We start from the raw sequence: 21186 nt of genomic DNA on the forward strand, positions 1-21186 counted from the left end.
TAATAAAATTGTATGTAAACTTCTGATCTTATAAAACGTCATGGCCTTGCTGTACATTTTTAAAGATGTTTTTAAATGCAAAAGAAATAGAATCCAGAGAGCAAATTATGCTTGTTACATAAATATGTAAGTAAAATAAAAAGATGTCAGGTACTGATAATGATGTGATTATAAAGTTATATGTCCATTGTAAATCATGAGAGCAGTCTCAATGTACAAATAAATTCAATTCAGCTTTTTGTTATTAATTAACTAAATAATATAGTTGTCCTCTGAAGACTTAATGTACTGATAATTTTCTACTAAAACTAAAATGATAACTTCATTTATTTGTGTATGTATTTTGGTTTACTAGATAACAGCCTTTTACAAATAAATTTATAACTAAAATGGGAACAGTTAATTTTTGAAGTTCATTGGTACATCAAAGTTTAGAGACTTAGAAACATTTTCTTTTCAGAACCAAAGCAAGCATGACATTTTAAGGCATTATCCTTACATAGAAACTCTGTTTTCTATATATTAATCAAATTAATCTAATTTCTTTTGTTTTACTGGAACCTCCTAGACTCAGAATTCCAGAGTTAGAAGGATCCTTAGAAATTATCTCGACCAAGTTAACTTAATAGGTTAGAATTAGAACCCAGAACTCTGGATTCCATGCTGTTTTGCTGTTAATGCCTACATTTGTGTATGTTTTTTAGGTGACTGCACTTCAAGATGAAAAGAATACACTGGTTTCTGAGAATGAGATGATGAATGAAAAACTTGACCAGTTGGATGGATCTTTTGATGATCCAAATACAATGGTTGCAAAGAAGTTTTTTCATGCACAGTTACAACTGGAGCAATTACAAGAAGAAAACTTCAGGTAGTATTTTTAGTAGAAATCATTCTATAGAGTTCTGTTAAACTGATCGTTAAATAATTATAATATCAACAACTAATTGCATTATAAAGCATGTTTAGGACACTAATTAAGCTACCGAAAATACCACCTGGTGTTAGTGATTTCTACCCTCACAGAGTTTATAATTCAGTTAGGCAAGCGGGATGCATACATACGAATAAGCAATTCAAAATGGCATGTTATAAATGCTAAATGAGGGCACGGGCAAGTGCACTAGGAGATTACCAAGGTGAAGTCTAGGAAGAATGGGGAGTTTCGTACATAGTAGGGGAAACTTGGTAATAAATGGGAAAAATTGTAAATCTGATACTAAAGAGATGCTTTTCATTTTTACTTTTACATTTCTTCTTTTAAAAAAATGTACATCTTACTTGTATTAAACATTGATGGTCTCTTGTGTGCCTATCACTGAGCCTTGCACTGTATCGCCTCGAGAACAGGCACTTAGTTGTACTGTATGTGTTCTTTTCGTTGCTTTGTTTGGATATAATTTCAAACTTACAATAAAGTTGCAAGAATAGTACAAGAAACTTGTTTATACCTTTCACTCAGATTCAGTTGTTTTACAGTTTTTTCTCCATTTATTTAGCAGTATCTATACATGTTTATACAGAAACATTTTTTTTTGAACCATTTGAGAAAAAGTTGGAGATATGCCCCTTTATTTTTTTGTGCTTTAGTATGTGTTTCCTAAGAATAAGGACATTTTCTTATAAATGACAGCATAGTGATCAAAATTAAGAAAGCTTTCAATGATACAGTATCAACATCTAATCTACAGATCATATTCAAATTGTCATTTGTCTCAATGTCCTTTATAGTTATTTTTTCCTGATTCTTAATCCAATTCTTGATTGTATTGCATTTACTTAATATACTGTAAGTCCATTTCTGTCATCATTTAATGCTCAAATTGTTCTAGATTTGACTATCCTGTGTCCTTTTAATATGCCACTATTCTTTGACCACTTTCTTTCTTTCTGGTGCAATGAATGCTCCAGACTCATTTCCTCCTCTCCCTTTCCCAACTCTGAATCAGCCATTTCTCTGAGGAGCTCTGATTCCTTTTACTGGAGAATGTTATTTAGTAACAAAGATATATGCTCCAGATGAATTTTTCTGTCACTGCTTCTAGGCCACCTGGGTGTACAGAGCTAGGAGAAATACTTGCACAGGTTCATACTTGCCCATGTTCCCACACCTGTGTTCACAGATATCTGCATTTATTTTTATGTCTACAATTATGAAAAATGAGTTTATATTTACCTCTTTTATTTTAGACTAGTGACTTCGAGGTTCATTCTAATCTCCATTTTGATATGGCAACTTCCTTCTCCAACAGCGTGAAAACCTGGCTTATATTTTCCTCAGTATAATGTACTCAACCCCAAAGCACACAAAGTAATTTAAGAATTGCTAATGCATACCTCTGTGAAAAGCAAGTAAATAATAGACCTCAGTAGGTTTACAGGGTTTTTTACGGATAGCATTTACATATTGTGAAATGAATAAATATTGAGTACACTTTGGCATGTTTTAACAAATATGAACATTTGTGTAACTCACACTTTTATTATTCGATAGGTCATTACAGAAAGTTTCCATATGCTTCTTTCCAGTTAGTTCCGACCTCCCAGAGGTTAATTATTCCTCCGATTATGTTTCACCATAGGTTTTTCTCTCATCTAGAACTCTCCATATAAATTGAATCATTTACTGTAAACTCTGGTGACTGATTTATTTTGTTCAGCATGCTTTTGAGATTTACCATGTTTAAAATATCAGTAAATTATCTTTTTTTATTTTTGGTTATTATTCTATTATATAAAATTACTCCACATTATACCACATTTCGTTCATGAATTTTTCTTTAGCTGGGCATTTGAGTTTTTTGATTTTGGCTAATATAAATAAAGCTGGTATGAACATTGGAATATAAAACTTTTTGTAAACATGTTTTCATTTCTTATTGGCATATGCGTAGAGTGATAATGCTGAGTTGCACAGTAGGTCTGTATTTGGTTTCAAAAGATACTGGCAAACTATTTTCCAAAGTGTCATACCATTTAACATTTCCACTGGCTGTGTTTGCTGCCCATTGCCATAGTTGCTGTGCCTACATAATGTAACTTGGTTTTACCAGTCTTAATTTTAGATATTTCAGGGCATGTGTGAGGAGTATCCAATTGTGGCTATAATGTGCATTTTCCTGATAAGTAATGATGTGGTAAGCCCCTTTTTGTGTGCTTACTGACACTATATCATACTTTGTGAATTACTGGGTTATTTGTCTTATTATTTTGGGGAGTTTTAAAATATATCTTCTGGGTATAAATTCTTTGTTGGGTATATATGTAGTAATATCTCACCCATTCTGTGGGTTGCCTTTTAATTTTTTAATGGTGTCTTTAAAGGTTCTTTGTAGGAGACCAGTTTGTTTTAGTCTGGGAAATGTGACTCAGCTCTGTATGGAAAACCTACAGAAGCAAAGTGGTGGGCAGGAGCCAGACCTTCAAACTGAGTTTTCCCATGGGAATCAGGCCTAGAAAATGCATACAGACTGTTATAGCTTGCTCTTGCTAAAACTCCATCACCCTGGTCTAAAACAACAATGTGTATTGTCTATCTTCAAGGTAATATTCCAAAGCTTGTGTGAATTTTCCCAAGGACAGAGCTAATCAGCTCTCCGACATTTCCCTCTGCATGTTACTTTTATTTCCTTGCTTGTACCTAAAATATAGACAATAATATTCTTTGTAATAGATAACAAATCCTTCTTCGATGTAAGACCCGAGAAAAAAATAAAAGCCTGTCTAGGCAAGGGTCGGCCGCTCTCCTCTTGAGAGAGTGGTTGAGGCATTCGTAGGTGCTCTTCCCTGGAGAGAGTAGCGCGTGGTCACCTTTTTCTCCACGGGATTGCTGTCTCCTGTGCATTTGTTTTCTCTTTCAGTCACAGCAGGTGGACTCTGCTGGCCAGAGTCTGCCATGGTTCTTAACTTAGAATAAATCTGATTTATCAGTATTTTTAAGATTATTGCTTTTTGTGTACTATCCAAGAAATCTTTGTCTACTCCCATGTTATGAAGATAGTATTTAGTATTTTCTTTTAGAACCTTCGTAGTTTTATCTTTTACATGTAGGTCTATGGTCCATCTTGAATTGATTTTTGAAGATAGTGTGAGGTGTGGAGGTACAAACTTTATTTTTATTTTGATTGTTCATATGAATATCTACTTGTTCCAGTGTCATCAATTGAAAAAAATGTTTATTTTACTTAATCAAATTGCTTTGTCACCTTTGTGAAAAATGATCTAAGAATAAAATTTGGGTCATTTTCTGTACTTATGTTCTTTTTCATTTATGAGTTTGCCTATCTTTATGCCTGTAAGACCCAGTCTTAGTTACGATAGCACTAGAGGAAGTTGTTTTAAGATCATGGAGTGTAAGCATTCCAACTTTGTTCTTTTCAAAATTTGTTTTGGCTATTACAAGTCTTTTGTATTTTCACATAAAATTGAGAATCAGCTGGTCAATTTTTGTAAAAAAAAAAAAGCAAAAAACCTGCTGATTGTGATTTGGACTGTATATATAATTGGTAACTGTATTAAGAATTTCTATCTGTGAATATGGCATCTTTATTTATTTATTTCCTTCAGCAATGTTGTGTTGTTTCCAGAATACAAGATTTTTTGAAGACTTTATTTATGCATCTTTAGAGGGGAAGGGAAGGAGAGAGGGAGAGAAATATTAATGCATGGTTGCTTATGCATACCCCACTAGGAACTGGCCTGCAACCCAGGCATGTGCCCCAACTGGGAATCAAACCACAATTCTTTGGTTTGCAGGCCCACACTCAATCCACTGAGCTACACCAGCCAGGGTCAGAATACAAGTCTTGTGTGTTTTGTTAACTTTATCGTCAAGTATTTTACATTTTTGATGCTATTACAAATGCAACTTAAAAAATTATTCTGAAAAGTTGCTTTCCATATTGTCAGTTTTAGTTCTCTGTTCTTTATTTATTTCCTTTTACTTATTTTGAATTTAATTTGTTCTTCTTTTCCTAGCCTTTTAAGATTGAATTGTAGATTTTAAATTTTGATTTTAAGTTTTTTCTTTATTTGAGGGTGATGTGGGGGTGAGTGGAGCAGGGGGAAATGGTGGTGTGAAAATGGAGACAATGTATTTGAACAACAGTAAAAAAAATAAATTTCAAAAATGGTTTTTCTTTATTTCTAATATAAGCCTTTAAAACTATACATTTTCCTCTAAACACTGGTTTAGCTGTGTCCCCCAAATTTGACCAGTTGTATTTTTGTTATTGTTCAGTCTGAATTCTTTTCTAATTTTTCTTGTGATTTCTTCCTTTACTCAGTTATTTAAAAATGTGTTGCTTGATTTCCCAATATTTAAGTGTTTTCTAGGTTTCTTATTGTGCCTGATTTCTAATTTAATTTTCTTGCGGTTGGAGAACTTACTCCCTGAAATTTAAATTTTCTAATTTTTAAATTTTTTTTATTGCTCATCATATGTTTTATTGTGGTCAGCTTTTGACTGACATGTTCTATAACTCAGTTAATCAGGCTGTTGTTCTGATCTCATATATTTTTACTGATAATTTTGTTTAGTTCTATCATTTATTGGTAAAGTGGTGTTAAAATTTTCAACAGTGATTATGGATTAGTGGATTTCTACCTTTGATTATGTTAATTTTGATTCATATATTTTCAAACTATTTTTGGTATATATATACTTTTATGATATGTCTAATGAATTAAACCTTTTATAATTACAATCTCTTTGTCTTAAAACTTATTTTTTTTATATTAACATAACCACCGCAGCTTTCTCTGCTTATTTTTCTATGGCATTTCTCATCTTTTTCCATTTAATCTATTTGTGTCTTTATATTTAAAATGTTCTTATAGTTAGGATGTATGTGAGCCTCGCCTTTTTTATCCAGTCAGAGCCTCTGTGCCCTTTTAATTAATGCATTTAGTCCCTTTGCTTCATCTAATTTTTTGATACTATTAACTTTACATCTGTCAATATACTATTTTTCATTTGTCATATCTGTTCTTTTGTTCTATCTTCTTCCTTTCCTGCATTTTTTGGAGTTGTTCAAGGAATTTTTTAATATTAGATTTTAATCACTGAATTGTTCCTTTTGTTTTTGTTATAATAGTAGGCCTTGAAGTATTCATCTTAAATAATTTATCCCAGTCTACTTAGAGTTAATATTTTAACACTTTACATGCCATGTGTATTTTTGAATAATTTAAAGTATGTCTATGTATTTCTCTTCATCTTTTGAAATTAACTTCCTATTTGAACTAGAGATAACAAAGCACAATGTTTTAGAAGTGAAAATGAAAATTTAAAATATTATTTACTTTTCAAGTCTTATTTGCAAGTAAGAACCCCAAAGTATCTTAATTCTTTAGTCTTTCTTCTTTGGATGTGGGATTAAAAAAATACAAAACTAGTCTTGCTAAGTTTATGTCTCAGTAACAACGAAAATGGTGGAAATTACATTATGAGTAGATACTTTGTTTTTTTTATGCAAGGCTTGAAGCTGCAAAAGATGATTACCGTGTTCACTGTGAAGAACTTGAAAAGCAACTAATTGAATTTCAGCATAGGAATGATGAATTGACTAGCCTTGCTGAGGAAACAAGAGCCCTGAAAGATGAAATTGATGTTCTTAGGTATGATATGTTTAAACATAATTATGTCACTTGTAAGTTATTTAGTCATTTCAGTATTCCATATTTTAATCAGGGATTATTAGAGTTATTTCTATGTATTGACTATTAATCAATTTTTATCCAGGTTCCTAGTTTTTACTTCTTTAATACTTATTGACAATAATTGTAATTTAAGGATAATATTCTTTTTTAAAATTATTTCCTAAGATTTTATTTATTTTCAGAGAGAGAAGGAAAGGGAGGGAGAAGGAGAATGAGGGAGACATCCATGTGTGGGAGAAACATCAATTGGTTGCCTCTTGCATGCCCCCAACTGGGGACCTAGCCCATAACCCAGACATATGCCCTGACTGGGAATCAAACTGGCGACCTTTTGGTTCACAGGTGGGTGCTCAATCCACTGAGCCAGACCAGCCAGGGCTACAGCGAATATTCAGTTCTTCCTAGGACAATTTCATATTAGAACCTATAAGCATCAAATGATAACCTTTTCTTAAAATTCTGTAAGCTGAATTACTTTTTGATACATTTAGCTTTACCTCTATTGCTACTCATTAGTTTACCCTATGAAATTTTTATGTAAGGAAATGTACTCTCACAATTCATATTTTGGCATTTGGTAGATAATTATAGAGAAGAATGCTAACATTTATTTCACGGTCCACTCAGGGTTCTCTTATTATTTTGGCAATATAAATTTATATTTAGTTTTTGCTTATGAAATGTTGCTCAAGCAAATAGACTATCCACATGCTTTTTATATTTTATGTTAAATTTTCTTAATCAGCCATTTTGTTGCACAGTTTTTAATGTCCATTTGAAACAAAATCTTTGTAATCATTAATTTGAACCTACATGTAAGAGTGACTTCACATTTTTTAATTTTTTTATAATTTATTTTTACTCTAGCCCTGTTGGTCAAGTTAGCACAAGTCTAAAGGGAAGTGCTTTACCAGACAAATTATATGAGTGGTATCAGCTTCATAAGCATATCAGATACTGGAAATAAAGACACACTAAATGTTATTTATGCACAAAGCACAATTGGCCCATAATCTACAGAGTAGCTCAGAATTGTTCAGTTGTACTTGCAAAACCATTCCCTTTTTTTATATATTGTGCTAATACTTGAAACAGTTTGATCATTTAGTGTGTCAAATTTGAAGCATTTTTTAAAATGCCTTTGTAGCAAAAAGACTGAACTACAGACAGTTCTAGGCCTGAGTCTGGTTCCAAAGTTCTGACAGAATTTATTATTTCTCTATTTATTATTTCTTTTTTGTGCCAGTTGAGAGTTTATTTGGAGGACTCATTTTACAGCCAGAAGAAAATTATGTGCATTTATTGGTTTTTACACAGTAATGTTTAGTCTTTATTATTATAGAGCTACCTCTGATAAAGCAAATAAACTGGAGTCAACAGTTGAGATATATCGCCAGAAGCTACAAGATCTGAGTGACCTTCGCAAGCAGGTGAAAACTTTACAGGAAACAAACATGATGTACATGCATAATACAGTCAGCTTACAAGAAGAATTAAAGAAGGCAAATGCAGCACGTACACAGTTAGAAACATACAAGAGACAGGTAAGAAAATATCTTAATTTTTTAAATCATTAAAATAAAAAACCCTCAACTTTGTCATTCCATTTGATGCTTTAAGAATGGCATAGAAGTGAAGAAACATTGCTTATAGTCAGCTGTGAACTTAGGGTAAATTTCTCCTGTGTATAATTTTAATTTACGGGTTGATAACTAAGTTTGAGTTACCTAGGTGTTTTACATTTTTATTGTCTCTGAGCTCATATATTTTCGGACAGCTTTTTGAGTATTAAGATTTCTGGTAACCAGTAGTAAAAGTCTAGGTAATGGAATTATAATGTAAAATATTCTGTTTTATTATTTATCAAACAACCTGTGGAAACAGTATTAGGCTGATTGTGGGTTTTTTTTGCCTAAATTGTTACTAGGGTATTTTAAAATTTATGTTAATCCTTATCAACATACAGTTTCCACAAATACTTAGAATTAGACTATAGTCTTACCATAATTTTATTTACAATCAGTTTCTCATTTATTGAGCTCTGAAATCAAACTATCAGTGTCATACACTCTTGTATTTTATTTTTGTTTCTGACAAAAGGTTCAGGATCTGCACAGTAAACTTTCCTCTGAATCCAAACGGGCTGACACACTAGCATTTGAAATGAAGCGGCTTGAAGAAAAACATGAAGCTTTACTTAAGGAAAAAGAGGTAAACATAAATATAATTAATAAGATGTCTGTCTGCTTGTGGATTTTTATACAGTACTTACTATTCTAAGAGTAGAAATGGTATCAACCAATTCTTTCTTTCTTTCTTTCTTTCTTTCTTTCTTTCTTTCTTTCTTTCTTTCTTTCTTTCTCTCTCTCTCTCTCTCTTTCTTTCTTTCTTTCTTTCTCTTTCTCTCTCTCTCTCTCTCTCTCTCTCTCTCTCTTTCTTTCTCTCTCTCTCTTCAAATTGAAAGTGTTGGTGTAAAAGAAAGTCTCATAAAATTTTTTTATGCAGTGTTGATATTTCCTTCACAAGGGAAGATCAAGTAACAAAGCTGAGGTCATATGTCTTGGTCCAATGTTTTTTAGCTCTGGACTGTGACCTCCTTAAGAATGAGGACCTTAGATGCTATTTTTAGCATCTTTATTAAGATATAATTTATATACTATAAATTTTGCCTACATAAAGTACACAATTCATTGGTTTTTAGTTTATTCACAGAGTTGTGCGACCATCACCACAATCTAATTATAGAACAGTGACATCACTCAAAAAAGAGCCCCCAGGCCCATTAGTGGTTACTCTGCATTCTGGTGCCCCTCCCACCAGTCTTTACAACCAGTAATCTGCTCTCTCTGCAGGTTTGCATAGTTTACCCAGAAAATGTGGTTTTGCGACTGAATTCCTTAATTTAGCATAATATTTTCGAGGTACCTCCATCAGTAGACTGTGTCAGGGCTTCATTTTTCCTGCTGAATAATACTGTGTTGTATAGATATACCACACTTTATCTGTTCAACAATTTATGGACATTTGGGCTATTTCCACTTTTTAGTTATTAAACAGATAACGTGAACATTTATATTTAAGTTGTGTTATTTGGACATGTGTTCGTTTTTTTAACATATCCCTAGGAATGGTATTGCTTTCCTTGGCCATATGATAACTAAGTTAAACGTTTTAAAGGACTACTAGACTATTTTCTAAAGTGGATGAACCATTTTTTACTCTCACCAGGAATTTTTGAAGGTTTCAATTTCTATACATCCTTTCAAATATTTACTACTTTTTAGTTTTTAACTATTCTCATGGATATGAAGTGACATGTCATTGTGGTTTTGATTTGTAGTTCCCTGATGACTAATGGTGTGGTGCATCTTTTCATGTACTTATTGGCAATTTGCATATCTTCATATTTTTTGCTTATATTTTATTTACATTACTTTTTTGTTAAAGTTCTTTATATATTTTGGATACATGTTCCTCATCAGATATATTATTCGTAAATATTTTTCTTCCTGTTTGTGGATTATCTTGCTTTCTTGATAGTACTGTTTACAGAATAATTTTTCATTTGATCTAGTCACAGTTACCTATTTTTTATGTTTATACTTTTTTTGGTAGTGTTTATATGAAACCATTGGATATGGTTTCCATTGGAAACCACTGGAGTAACTTAAGGATGTAAAGATTTATATCCTTTTAGTAGTTTTATAGTTTTACGTTTTATATTTTAGTCTATGATCAGTTTTGAATTGATTTTTGAATTGATTTTTGTATAGTGTGCGATAGGGATCTAACTGCATTGGTGTGTGGATATACAGTGTCCCAGCATGATTTGTTCACAAGACTTTTCTTTCTTCATTGAATTGTCATGGGACTCATTAAAAATCATGAGACTGTAATGATGAATACATTTTGTCAAAACTTGTACAAGTAAAGCAGAGTGAACCCTAATGTAAACTGTGACCATTAGTTAGTAATAGCGTGTCAATATTGGTTCATCAGTTCTTACAAGTAATTATAATAATATAAAATGTTAAAAATAAGGGACACTAGGCATAGGAGGAAGATGAGGGAATATATGGAAACTCTGTACTATCTGCTTAATTTTTAGGCAAACCTGAACCTGCAACAAAGGTTCTATTAATTGTTTATTAAAAAACTGACTATGAATGTAAGAGTTTACTTCTGGACTTTCAATTTTTTGCCATTGGTTGTGTTTACCTTTATGCTACTACCACACTGTTGTGGTAACTTCAGCTTTATACTAAGTTTTGAAATTGGCAAGCATGAGTTCTCTAACTTTGTTCTTAAAAGAGGGGATTGCCTGAATCTGTAGATCAGTTTGCAAACATTGCCACCTTAATTGCATTAAGTGTCTGATCCTTGAATGTGAGATAACATTTACTTTATTTGGGTTTTAGCTTCTTTCAACATTGTTTGTAGTTTTCATTTTACAAGATTTATACTTTTTAAAACTTTGTGTCTGAGTATTTTATTCTTTTTATTACTATTATAAATGAAATTATTTTCTCAGTTTTTTTTGATATTTTATGCTAATGTATAGAAATATAATTTATTATTTTACATTGATCTTGTGTCTCGTAACTGTGTTGAATTTGCTTAATATTTCTAATAGGTTTTAGTAGGTTCACCAGGATTTTCCATATACAAGATCAGGACATCTGCAAAGAGAAATAGTTTTGTTTCTTTCTTTGCAATCTAAATGCCTTCTTTTTCTTTTTTTTGTCAAATTGTCCTGGCTAGAACCTCCAGCGCTATACTGAATACAAGTGGCAAGAGTGGATATTGTTCTTTTGGCTCTGATATTAGGGAGAAGGTATTCATTCTTTCACCATTATGCACATTTTTTAGCTATGGGGTTTTTTTTAGACGCCCTCTATGAAGTTGAGGAAGTTTCTTTTATTCCTAGTTTGTTGTATGTTCTTATCATAAAAGGATTCTGGGTCATTGAGATGATATGTGGTTTTTGTCTTTTATTGTATTAATGTGGTTATTTTTTAGTGTGGTTAGTAATTACATTGATTTTGGATATTAAAACACAGATTTGTACTTTTGAGATGCTAATCATTACTTTTTTCAGTAGAATTTCACACTAGTAGTAAAAAGAAGTAACAAGTTCCAGGATCTCTTACACACAAAACTGTATTCTGTGCAACCCTAACTTGTTGCTCAAAACACTTTTACAAGGTTTTATATATGTGAGTATTCCTTTTTTTTTTTGATCATATGGATATGAAAGCTAAAGAATCACATAACTGCTAGGAAGGAGTGAAATGGAATTCAGGCTATGATCTATTTGCCTTCAAAGTCCATGCTTTTTAAAAAATGACTCCACAGTTGTATATTTGCACTCTTGCATGATTACATTGATTTGGTTCAAAGGTAGACTGCTTAATGGGGAAATCACAGGTGTTGTGTCATACAAAGACTACATCATTTATGTGATTTATACAAGAGAAAATCATCCCTCAGCACTAAAACATTGCCAATTATCAAATTAACATATTAAAATAAATTATTGTAAACATAAAGTACACCATCTGTGAGCAGAATTAAAAATTTGCTTATGTAAACAATCCTTTTTAGAGACTAATAGAACAGCGTGATGCTCTGAAAGAAACAAATGAAGAACTACGGTGTTCACAAGTACAACAGGATCACCTGAACCAAACAGGTAAATTTTGTTAGATTTAGAAAAAAAAATTTAATGGTAGAGATACTGAAATGCTAATTTATTTTCCTGTTGTTGTTTAGATGCATCTGCTACAAAAAGTTATGAAAATCTTGCTGCTGAGATTATGCCAGTGGAATATAGGTAAATCTGTTTTTATTGATAATCCATACTTAATATTAGAAATATGATTTACTTTTAAATAAATTTCTTAGCCTTTAAAACTTCCCATTTTATGAGTCACAGTGCTCAAAATTACTTTATCTCATCTTTAAGTTTCTAAGTCACATTGTTATTGCTACTATAGCAGTTTTAAAATGTGTCAGAAATGAAATTTCACAAACTAGCTGAAATCACGTACTCTAGTTTTTATATTGTGTTGAACTTCTTAATCTATTCTTAAACTCAATGGAAAATTCTTTTAATAACCTGGCATTCAAATTCATGTGGTAAAAAATAAGACAAGGAGAGGAGCTGTCAATAATAGTAGAAGGATTGAGCAGAAGTTATAAAAAATGCAAATTTTAGATGTTTGTCTTACCCATCTTTTATCTTTGTATTTTACTACTATGTTTACTTATAGACATTTGACTAATCTGATATTTTATAGTTTTCCTTCCTGTGGTGACAGCTTCATTTAGTATTTTAACTTCACACTTTATTTAAATGGCTTTATTGAGATATAACTTTCCTGTTTAAAAATATAGAATTGGTAGTTTTTAGTATAGTCATGAGTTGGGCAACCATCATTGCTATCTAATTTCAGAACATTTTCAGTCTCCCAAAAGGTCTGCTGTACATACTATCAGTCATTCCTCACTCCTGCCTCTCCTCTAGGTTCATCCCCAGTCAACCAGTTATCCATTCTGTGTCTCCATAGATTTGCCTGTTAGGGACATTTTATGGACATGGAGTCCTGTAATATGTGGCCTTTTGGGACTGACTTCTTTCACTAAGCATAATGTTTACAAAGTTGTTGATTTTTCACTGTATTCAGTTTATTCACTCAATTCAGCTATTGAGTGGACAGGAATTTCCCTTTTTTAGAAAGTTAAGTATGTAAAAACTCTTACATTTAGCAAACTTTAAAACAAATTCTATTTTTCATTATCAGGGAGGTGTTTATTCGACTGCAACATGAAAATAAGATGCTTCGCTTACAGCAGGAAGGTACTGAGAACCAACGTATTGAAGAACTTCAAGAGCAGCTAGACCAGAAGCATCGCAAGATGAATGAATTGGAAACTGAGCAAAGGTGACATGCTCCTTCATAGAGAATAAATCATGGTGATTTAATTACCTAACCACAAAATCTTGATTCACAGAAGTGGAAAAGATCATTGTAGTTAAAATAATTAGGATTTTTAGAAGAAGATTAATTTTGTTGTTACTGTTTTTAGTCTGTCACTACCCATTACTCTGAGCAGAATTTGTTAACCAGTTTGCTTATCCTTGAATTTTATTTGTGTGTGTTCACAACTGATAGAAAATTTAACAAATGTATAAATGATAATCTGGCTTTCTATTGCAGTCTGGTACATAGATGGGACATAGACCGTGGAGTCAAATGTGAATCCCACTTCTTAAATTTAACTGTTTGCTTCTGAGCAAGTTACTTAAATCCACAGAGTGTCCTCAGTTATAAATTTGAGATGATACCTATTTGCAGGTCTTGAAGATTACAGATAATGTGTTTAAAGCAAATAGTGTACTTATCTGATAGCAATAAGAGGTGTTCAAAATTATAATATTAACAAATGTAACATGTAGTGGTTACTGTATTCAGGTCACTTTTCTAAGCACATTTTGGTATTAAATCAGTTGAGTCCTCATAATAATTCTGTGAAGTAATAGTATGATTACCACTTTCTTTATGGGTAAAGAAGCTGAGGTATAAGGAGGTTAAGTAACTTGCCCAGAGTTACACAGCTAGTAAATTCTGGCTCCTACATTTGACTCTGTCAGTCTGATTCCTGAGTCTGTGTTCTTAACCATTGTGCTGACCTTTGCCTTCTAGATAGCATACTTGGAATAAAGATATTTTGATTTATTTGACCAAATTATATTAGATTTTAGAGACCACCAGGAATCCAATAGACACATGAACCTTGTCTCTCATGTATGCACTTGTATGCATACATTACATCAGCTGTGGTTAATCAAAGAACAACATTTTAGTTTTGTGAAAAGCCCATTAAATATGATGATAAAATTCAATATCAGTTGACACTGAAGATGCTAAGTTTCTGCTTTTAGAGAGTTAGTATAGGAAGATAGACATTTTAAAATATAATTATTTTATGTGATAACTACATATATACACATATATAATATGTGCATGTGCACATACACACAAGGTGTGTCCAGAAAGTATCCAGACATGCAATATGAAAATAGAGGAATTTATAGAAGGGGTTACAAGATACAAGAAACATTGTACATGGAACAGTGACACTTCGGGCCCCTTCAAAGTAGGCACCTTGGGACCTCATACATTCTCCCAGCATCTCTTTCATTGTTCCAGACATACTGCAAAATTCTTTGTTGGAATTGCCATTAGCTGCTCTGTCATATTTTCCCGACTCTCACTGATCAGGTCTGAAATCTGTTCTCTTTTAAAGGTGATTTTCATTTTGGGAAAAGCCAGAAGTCACAAGGTGCCAAATCTGGGTTCTAGAGGGGCTGAGTCCCCTGGGTGATTTGATGTTTTGCAAAAAACTGCATGAGACATGATGCATGAGCAGGCAACGTTGTTGTGATGAAGCTGCCAATCACCAGTTGCCCATAGCTCTGGCCGTATTCATCATATTGCATTGCTCAACTGACAGAACATTGAACTGCAGCACTCCTTATTAATTGTTTAGCCTGGAGGGGTGTGCTTGTGATGGGCAACTCCCTCCCAATCAAAAAACACAGTTAACATGGTCTCGATCTTGCTGCAACTTGGTTGCTCCTTCTTTGGGCATGGAGAACCAGGCAACTTCCACTGGGACAGCTGGGCCTTCGTTTCCAAATTATAGTTGTAGAGCCATGAGTCACCTCCAGTTATGACCTTCTTGAGGAAATCTGGTTCATTGGTAGTGGTTTGAATCAAGTCATTATTCAGCACGATCGATGTCCCTTCTGCTCTGGTAGCAGAGGCTGTGGAAAGAATTTGCTATGACACATTTCATGCCAAGGTCCTGTGACAAAATCTCAGACACAGTAGTTTTTGGAATCCCCAGATCCGCCTCTGGTTCTCACACTGTCAGTCACCAATCTTTATTGATTGCAGCCCGTACACATTCAGCATTCTCAGGTGTCTGCTTGTTGTAGGCCTTCCAGAACGTGGATCACTTTCAGCAGTTTCTCAGCCATCTTTGAAAGTATTTATGCTATATATCTATTTGCACTGCACCCATTGCATTGTCCCTGAAAGCCTTCTGACTCATCTAAATAGTTTCTGCTGAGGAATGTTCAAGCTTAATGCAAAATTTGATGCAGATTCGTAGATTCGTTGCTCTACTTTCTAGTATTCATCACACAGTTTGAATACAGGGGCCACACAGTACACACGCTCACTCACCAATGTCTACTGCCATTACCAACTAGTACAGTGAAGTAGTCATTGTTCACGCATGTGCATTTCAGTTCACTCTCCTTGGCTGGCAAGTTACATAGATGTCACTCAAACTGTTCTCATTATATTAACAGTGGCTGGACTTTTTCCATATGTGTATATGTGTGTATGTGTATATATACACACACTGACATATACATATGAAGAGAAGAAGTTAGACAGGTACTCTCTTGCTGGTAACTTCCAACTAACATTACTTTAAAGCATGGTTTTAAGGAGTGAGATTATGGCAAGTTAAAAAATCTACGTTAACTTCTGGTACCAGTCTCTTTAATTTAAAAAACAAGTCATGAAGAAATTGTTGGTAAATGGTGACCTTCCTCTTCTCCTAACACACTGGGAAATTTGAAATAGGAAAAGTAAACCTAGTTTTCATTCATTATAATTACAACCATAGGAAACTAGAGCTGATTTTCTTTTTTTTTCCAATTAGTACAATGTAGAAATGTTTAATTTTCACCACTGACACATAAAATACCTTAAATTTTTAAATGTGGGTATATATGCTTTCAGGATAAAAGCATCTTCTTTTATTAAATATTTCCTTGAAAGTAGCCTCCTGTATACAATATATTGTATCTAGCCAAAGATGATTGTCAGCATGTGTTATTGCTATTAAATGCATATATTATTAGTATTTATACATTATTAGTTGCTATTAAATGCATAGTTAAATTGCATAAACGCACATTTATAAATATTAACTACTTTGACTTTCAGTACAAATAAACACGTATGATTCATCTTAAAATAGGCTGAGCAAAGAGCGTATCCAAGAATTGCAGCAGCAGATTGAGGATCTCCAGAAGTCTTTACAGGAGCAAGGCTCCAAGTCTGAAGGAGAAAGTGTAAGTACCTTAAAAGTTATAATAATTCTCCTGCATGGACACTCTGTAATAGGTCCTAATGCTCAAATTAATCCTGTATTTTAAAGTGCTACCTTTATCATTGATGATGCCCTTGAATACCGTATATATCTGCATAATAGATGCAGTGATTTTTGCCAATTTAGAGCCTATAAATCGATCATATGTATTGGAAGCTTATGGTAATTCCTGATTGAGAGCATGCTTCATTTGAGGCCTTCACAGTTTTGCTGGGAATCCAACAGGGCTAGACTGAGAAAAACCCTAGTGAGAGTAAGCATCAGTCAGAATTGAGGATGACTTCTAGTAAGAAAAGAAAGGAGGAGAAAATAATTTCAACCAGAAGAACAATCAAGAAGTGTTTTATACCAGCCTCCAAAGGACAGAAACCTTAATGTAGTCCTGAAGACATTGCCTCTTATTTCTTGCCTCCTTCCATACTAGCTCATGACCTTGCCATTTCTAATGGATTTCTGTGGCATATATTGTGAGGGCAGAAATAAGAGGACCCAGAAGAGATCAAACAGCCTAAATGTACTTAGCAGTGTTCCTATAGTTTGATTTCTATATAAACAGGAGAAAAGAAGTAATAATTGAGGGAGGGATGTATTAAAAACAACAACAGAAAGATAGGGCTAATTGTGTATTAGGTAGATAATTGATCAGATGGAATGTTAGGTGATTCTGCTTGTGTTGATGGAGGAGAATAAGTAAAGAGATGAAAAGTAAGCTTGAAAGGGTTATGTTTCCTTTCTGTCTTTTTTATGCTTTATATGATTTTTTCTTTTTTCCTTGTGGGCTTGGAAAATAGAAATCGTCTCATGCATGGCGGCATCTCATATGTGCATATATACGGTATTGTAACCTTTCTAATACAAATTTAGTTTTAAGGCACATTAGGGAATAATTTTATATTTGAAGGAGTACATTTTGGACTGCAGTGTTTTAAAGATTTTAAGTTTCTTTATCTTTTAAAAATAGTGTTGGTATCCACATTTTATTTCAAATTTATATGTTTTTAAACTCTGCAGCTATTCAGTAGATACAGACCTACTATTGCTATTTAAAATCCTCCTTTTTTGAAAGAGGAAATTTTATGTTTTGAACTTTATTTTTTAACACTATCTAATTTCTTCATATTGATGTTAATATTAAACTGCTTACATTTATGACTAAGGTTTATTATAAAGATAACTAGTTCTTTAAGTCCATTCTTCATTAAAGGCTTGAAATCTTAAAAAATACTTTAAATAAATAATTTTTTAGGCATTTAAGTGTTTGATACTCCTCCATATCTCACATTCAGCTTGCACTTTCTATTTGTCTTCAAGTTCAAATTCTGTTTACATTCTGTTCAAATTCTGGTGTTCAGAAATATGAACCATTTTTCTGGTATTGTACTCTTTATTTCCTTTCCTTTCCCTTTGAAGTGAAAAAATATCTAAACTCGTGTTTTTAAAAGTTTATCATTACAATCACAAATTTTCATTTATAATTTTAAATAATATACCTTTGAAAGGAGGTAAAAAAATTTTGATGTCTGGAAAATTTAGCTTTACCTTATAACAACTGTTTTTAATTTTTGTAGTCCAGCAAACTAAAACAGAAGTTGGAAGCTCATATGTAAGTAAAACTGGTATTTCATTTCAAATATGAGAGGGGAAGGGTTTTAAACGTATCTACACTTAATATTTTGTCTAATATTGTTTATAAAAGCAAATAACCTGGTACCAATTGAATGTTTACTTACCACTGTGACCAAGAGCAAACAGAAAAACATACTAAAACGTTCAACCTACGATCCCAACCAACGATCCCAAACTTCTACACATTTCTATTACTAATACCATTTGAAGAGTTTACAAAGCTGGCAACTGTCACAACTAGATTATGCAGAAATGTGGGATGTTTATCTTATATTTCTTTTAACTTTGTTAGGAAGCAAAGGTGGTAGAGGAAGAAATCTCATGTCTTTGGCACCCATCATGTGCCAGCCATTTACATCCTCACAATAACCCCTATACTGCTTGGCAGGTATTCTTCCTATTTCACAGGTGAGGGAAGTAAGGAAAAGAAAGTGACTTGTCCATAGTCCACAAACGTGTGGCAGAAGCCAGTGTTCATTCTTAGGTCTGTTTGGCTCCAGAGCTCCTTGTTCTTATTTCCACTGCTTAGGGAAAAACTAACAGAGGTCCATGAAGAATTACAGAAGAAACAAGAGCTCATTGAAGATCTTCAGCCAGATGTAAATCAGAATGGTAGGTATTTATAAAAATCTGGATCTAAGGACTTTCCCTTTTTAGTTGACAAATACAAGAATTGTGCGTGAGTCTTTGGTCAAAGCATACATACATTGCAAATAAGTACTGTGATAATTTTAGTGATTTAGGTAATAAATGATCTAATCTTAATGCAGAAAGAGTAAGTCTAATGAACTTACTGATTGATATGTAGGAGTATCAAACATTTTGAAGTGTAATAGAATTAATATGAAAATATAAATAATGATCTAAATCGGATTAAAATGAACTTCGAACATTATATTAAAAGAATGCTTTATTTTCTCTCATGATGGTTGTGCTTACATTGTAAGGTAATATATGTTGTAAAGTATATTTGTTCATTAACATACTTGATAGAAAAGAAAGAAATAGCTAGATAAAACAGATTATAGATTTTTTAAAGAAAAAATAATATGAAATGATTTAGGATATATCAGTTGTAGTTCAAAAGTTTTAGATAAAATTTCAATTAAGTATAAGGTTTGTTCTCTTATCAGTCCTTAGAATATAAATGTGATAAATATATTTTTGCATGTAAGGATGGAGTATTTTAAATAGGGAATAATTGGTTATGTTTCATTTCATTTTCAATTATAGCACAAAAAATCAGTGAACTTGAAGCTGCTCTTCAGAAGAAAGATGAAGACATGAAAGCAATGGAGGAACGATATAAAATGTACTTAGAGAAAGCAAGAAATGTGAGTAGCTTATCTTACAGAGCTCAAGTTTCTGTGACTCGGTGCTAAATAGGCCTGTTCCACTTGATTGTAATGCTCTTCTTGCTTGTATCATGTCACTTTTCTTCTCATCGCCTGCCTTGTTGGTCAGGATTCTGGCGTGTTTCCTTTCAGGTCAGACCTGTGGTCTGTCCCTCTCACTCTTTATCCTCAGATAAATCAAACAAATGGCTTATAGAGACAGTTTAAACATTGACTGTAATGACCTCAGTAGAGGAAATATAGGGTGTCCTTAGCTTTTTAATGAGGGTATATTTGCATTTTGTAACAATTTAGCTTTTCAAACTTCTTTGAAATTATTTTAGCATTTAGTCTAGCTTAAACAGTTAAAAGAATAAACATTATTCTAATGTTCACCACACTACTTATTCTTTTTTTAATTTTATACTTTAAGTATCTGTAGCAGTAGTCTCATAAAATCTTTTATTTTCATGAACACTATGTATTGTCTGAATAAACTGTAAGCATTCTCTCAGAAATGTCAATATACTGAATAAAAAATATACTAAATAAAAAAGAATTTTATAGTGAAGCTTTAAAATATTGGTAATATCTTTCCCTGGCTGATTTGGCTCAGTGGATTGAGCACTGGCCTGTGAACCAAAGGGTCGTGGGTTCAATTCCCAGTCAGGGCACCAGCCTGCATTGCTGTACAGGTGTCCAGTTGGGGATGCATAAGAAGCAACCACACATTGATGTTTCTCTTCCTCTCTTTCATCCTCCCCTCAGTGTAAAAATAAAAACATACTGATAATATCTGTCCTTCTTGTGTTTAAGTTCTATATACTTTTCATTAAGGTATAAATAGTACCTGCAGCAAAGATAAACTCCCAGATCTTAAGGCTTAGCAACATAGATGTTTAGTTCTTGGTCCCATGAAATCCCGTCATCACTGTGGGAGCCACTGCTCCATGCAGTCATTCACCGTCCTAAGGTGACAGAAGTTCTGCCTTCTTACACACAGTTCCCAAGTTCATTGACATTGTCCAGCTAGTAGATGAGGGAAAGAGCATAGATTGTGTGGGAGGTATGTAATGAGTCAAGCCTGGAAACAGTGTAAACGGCTTTCACTCACTCCAGTGGGCAGAGCTCAGCCATATAGCCACACTCAACTTCCAGGGAGGCAGGGCTTAGTAAACATCCAGGGAGTCTCTGCCACAGTTCAGGGTTGCTCAGTTACCGATATATGCATGCCCCTAGTAAAAAATACAAAGTATAGAAAGGTTCTCAGAGACAGCTGCTCTTAAACTTTTGGTATATTTTTCTTACCAATGGATATTTACCAGTGCATATTATCTTAGAAATTGTTAGGCATACATAACAATTGTAGGCA

The 21186-nt window shown here is 33.1% G+C and overlaps 1 protein-coding gene across 1 annotated transcript in view; it reads left to right on the forward strand.

The window, feature by feature from the left end:
• Positions 1-21186, forward strand: part of HOOK1 (hook microtubule tethering protein 1) — a 57373-nt gene that overhangs the window by 25118 nt on the left and 11069 nt on the right. The window contains exons 9-19 of the mRNA XM_037136246.2: positions 705-871; positions 6478-6618; positions 8003-8204; positions 8761-8871; positions 12265-12352; positions 12433-12493; positions 13464-13604; positions 16723-16816; positions 18423-18457; positions 19010-19092; positions 19714-19814. Of these exons, the coding sequence (XP_036992141.2) occupies positions 705-871; positions 6478-6618; positions 8003-8204; positions 8761-8871; positions 12265-12352; positions 12433-12493; positions 13464-13604; positions 16723-16816; positions 18423-18457; positions 19010-19092; positions 19714-19814 (1224 nt within the window). The remainder of the gene's footprint in view (positions 1-704; positions 872-6477; positions 6619-8002; positions 8205-8760; positions 8872-12264; positions 12353-12432; positions 12494-13463; positions 13605-16722; positions 16817-18422; positions 18458-19009; positions 19093-19713; positions 19815-21186) is intronic.

This window comes from Artibeus jamaicensis, unplaced genomic scaffold (genome assembly GCF_021234435.1).
Source record: "Artibeus jamaicensis isolate MK-2021 breed Jamaican fruit bat unplaced genomic scaffold, CSHL_Jam_final scaffold_1019, whole genome shotgun sequence".
In the NCBI taxonomy this organism is placed as follows: domain Eukaryota; kingdom Metazoa; phylum Chordata; class Mammalia; order Chiroptera; family Phyllostomidae; genus Artibeus; species Artibeus jamaicensis.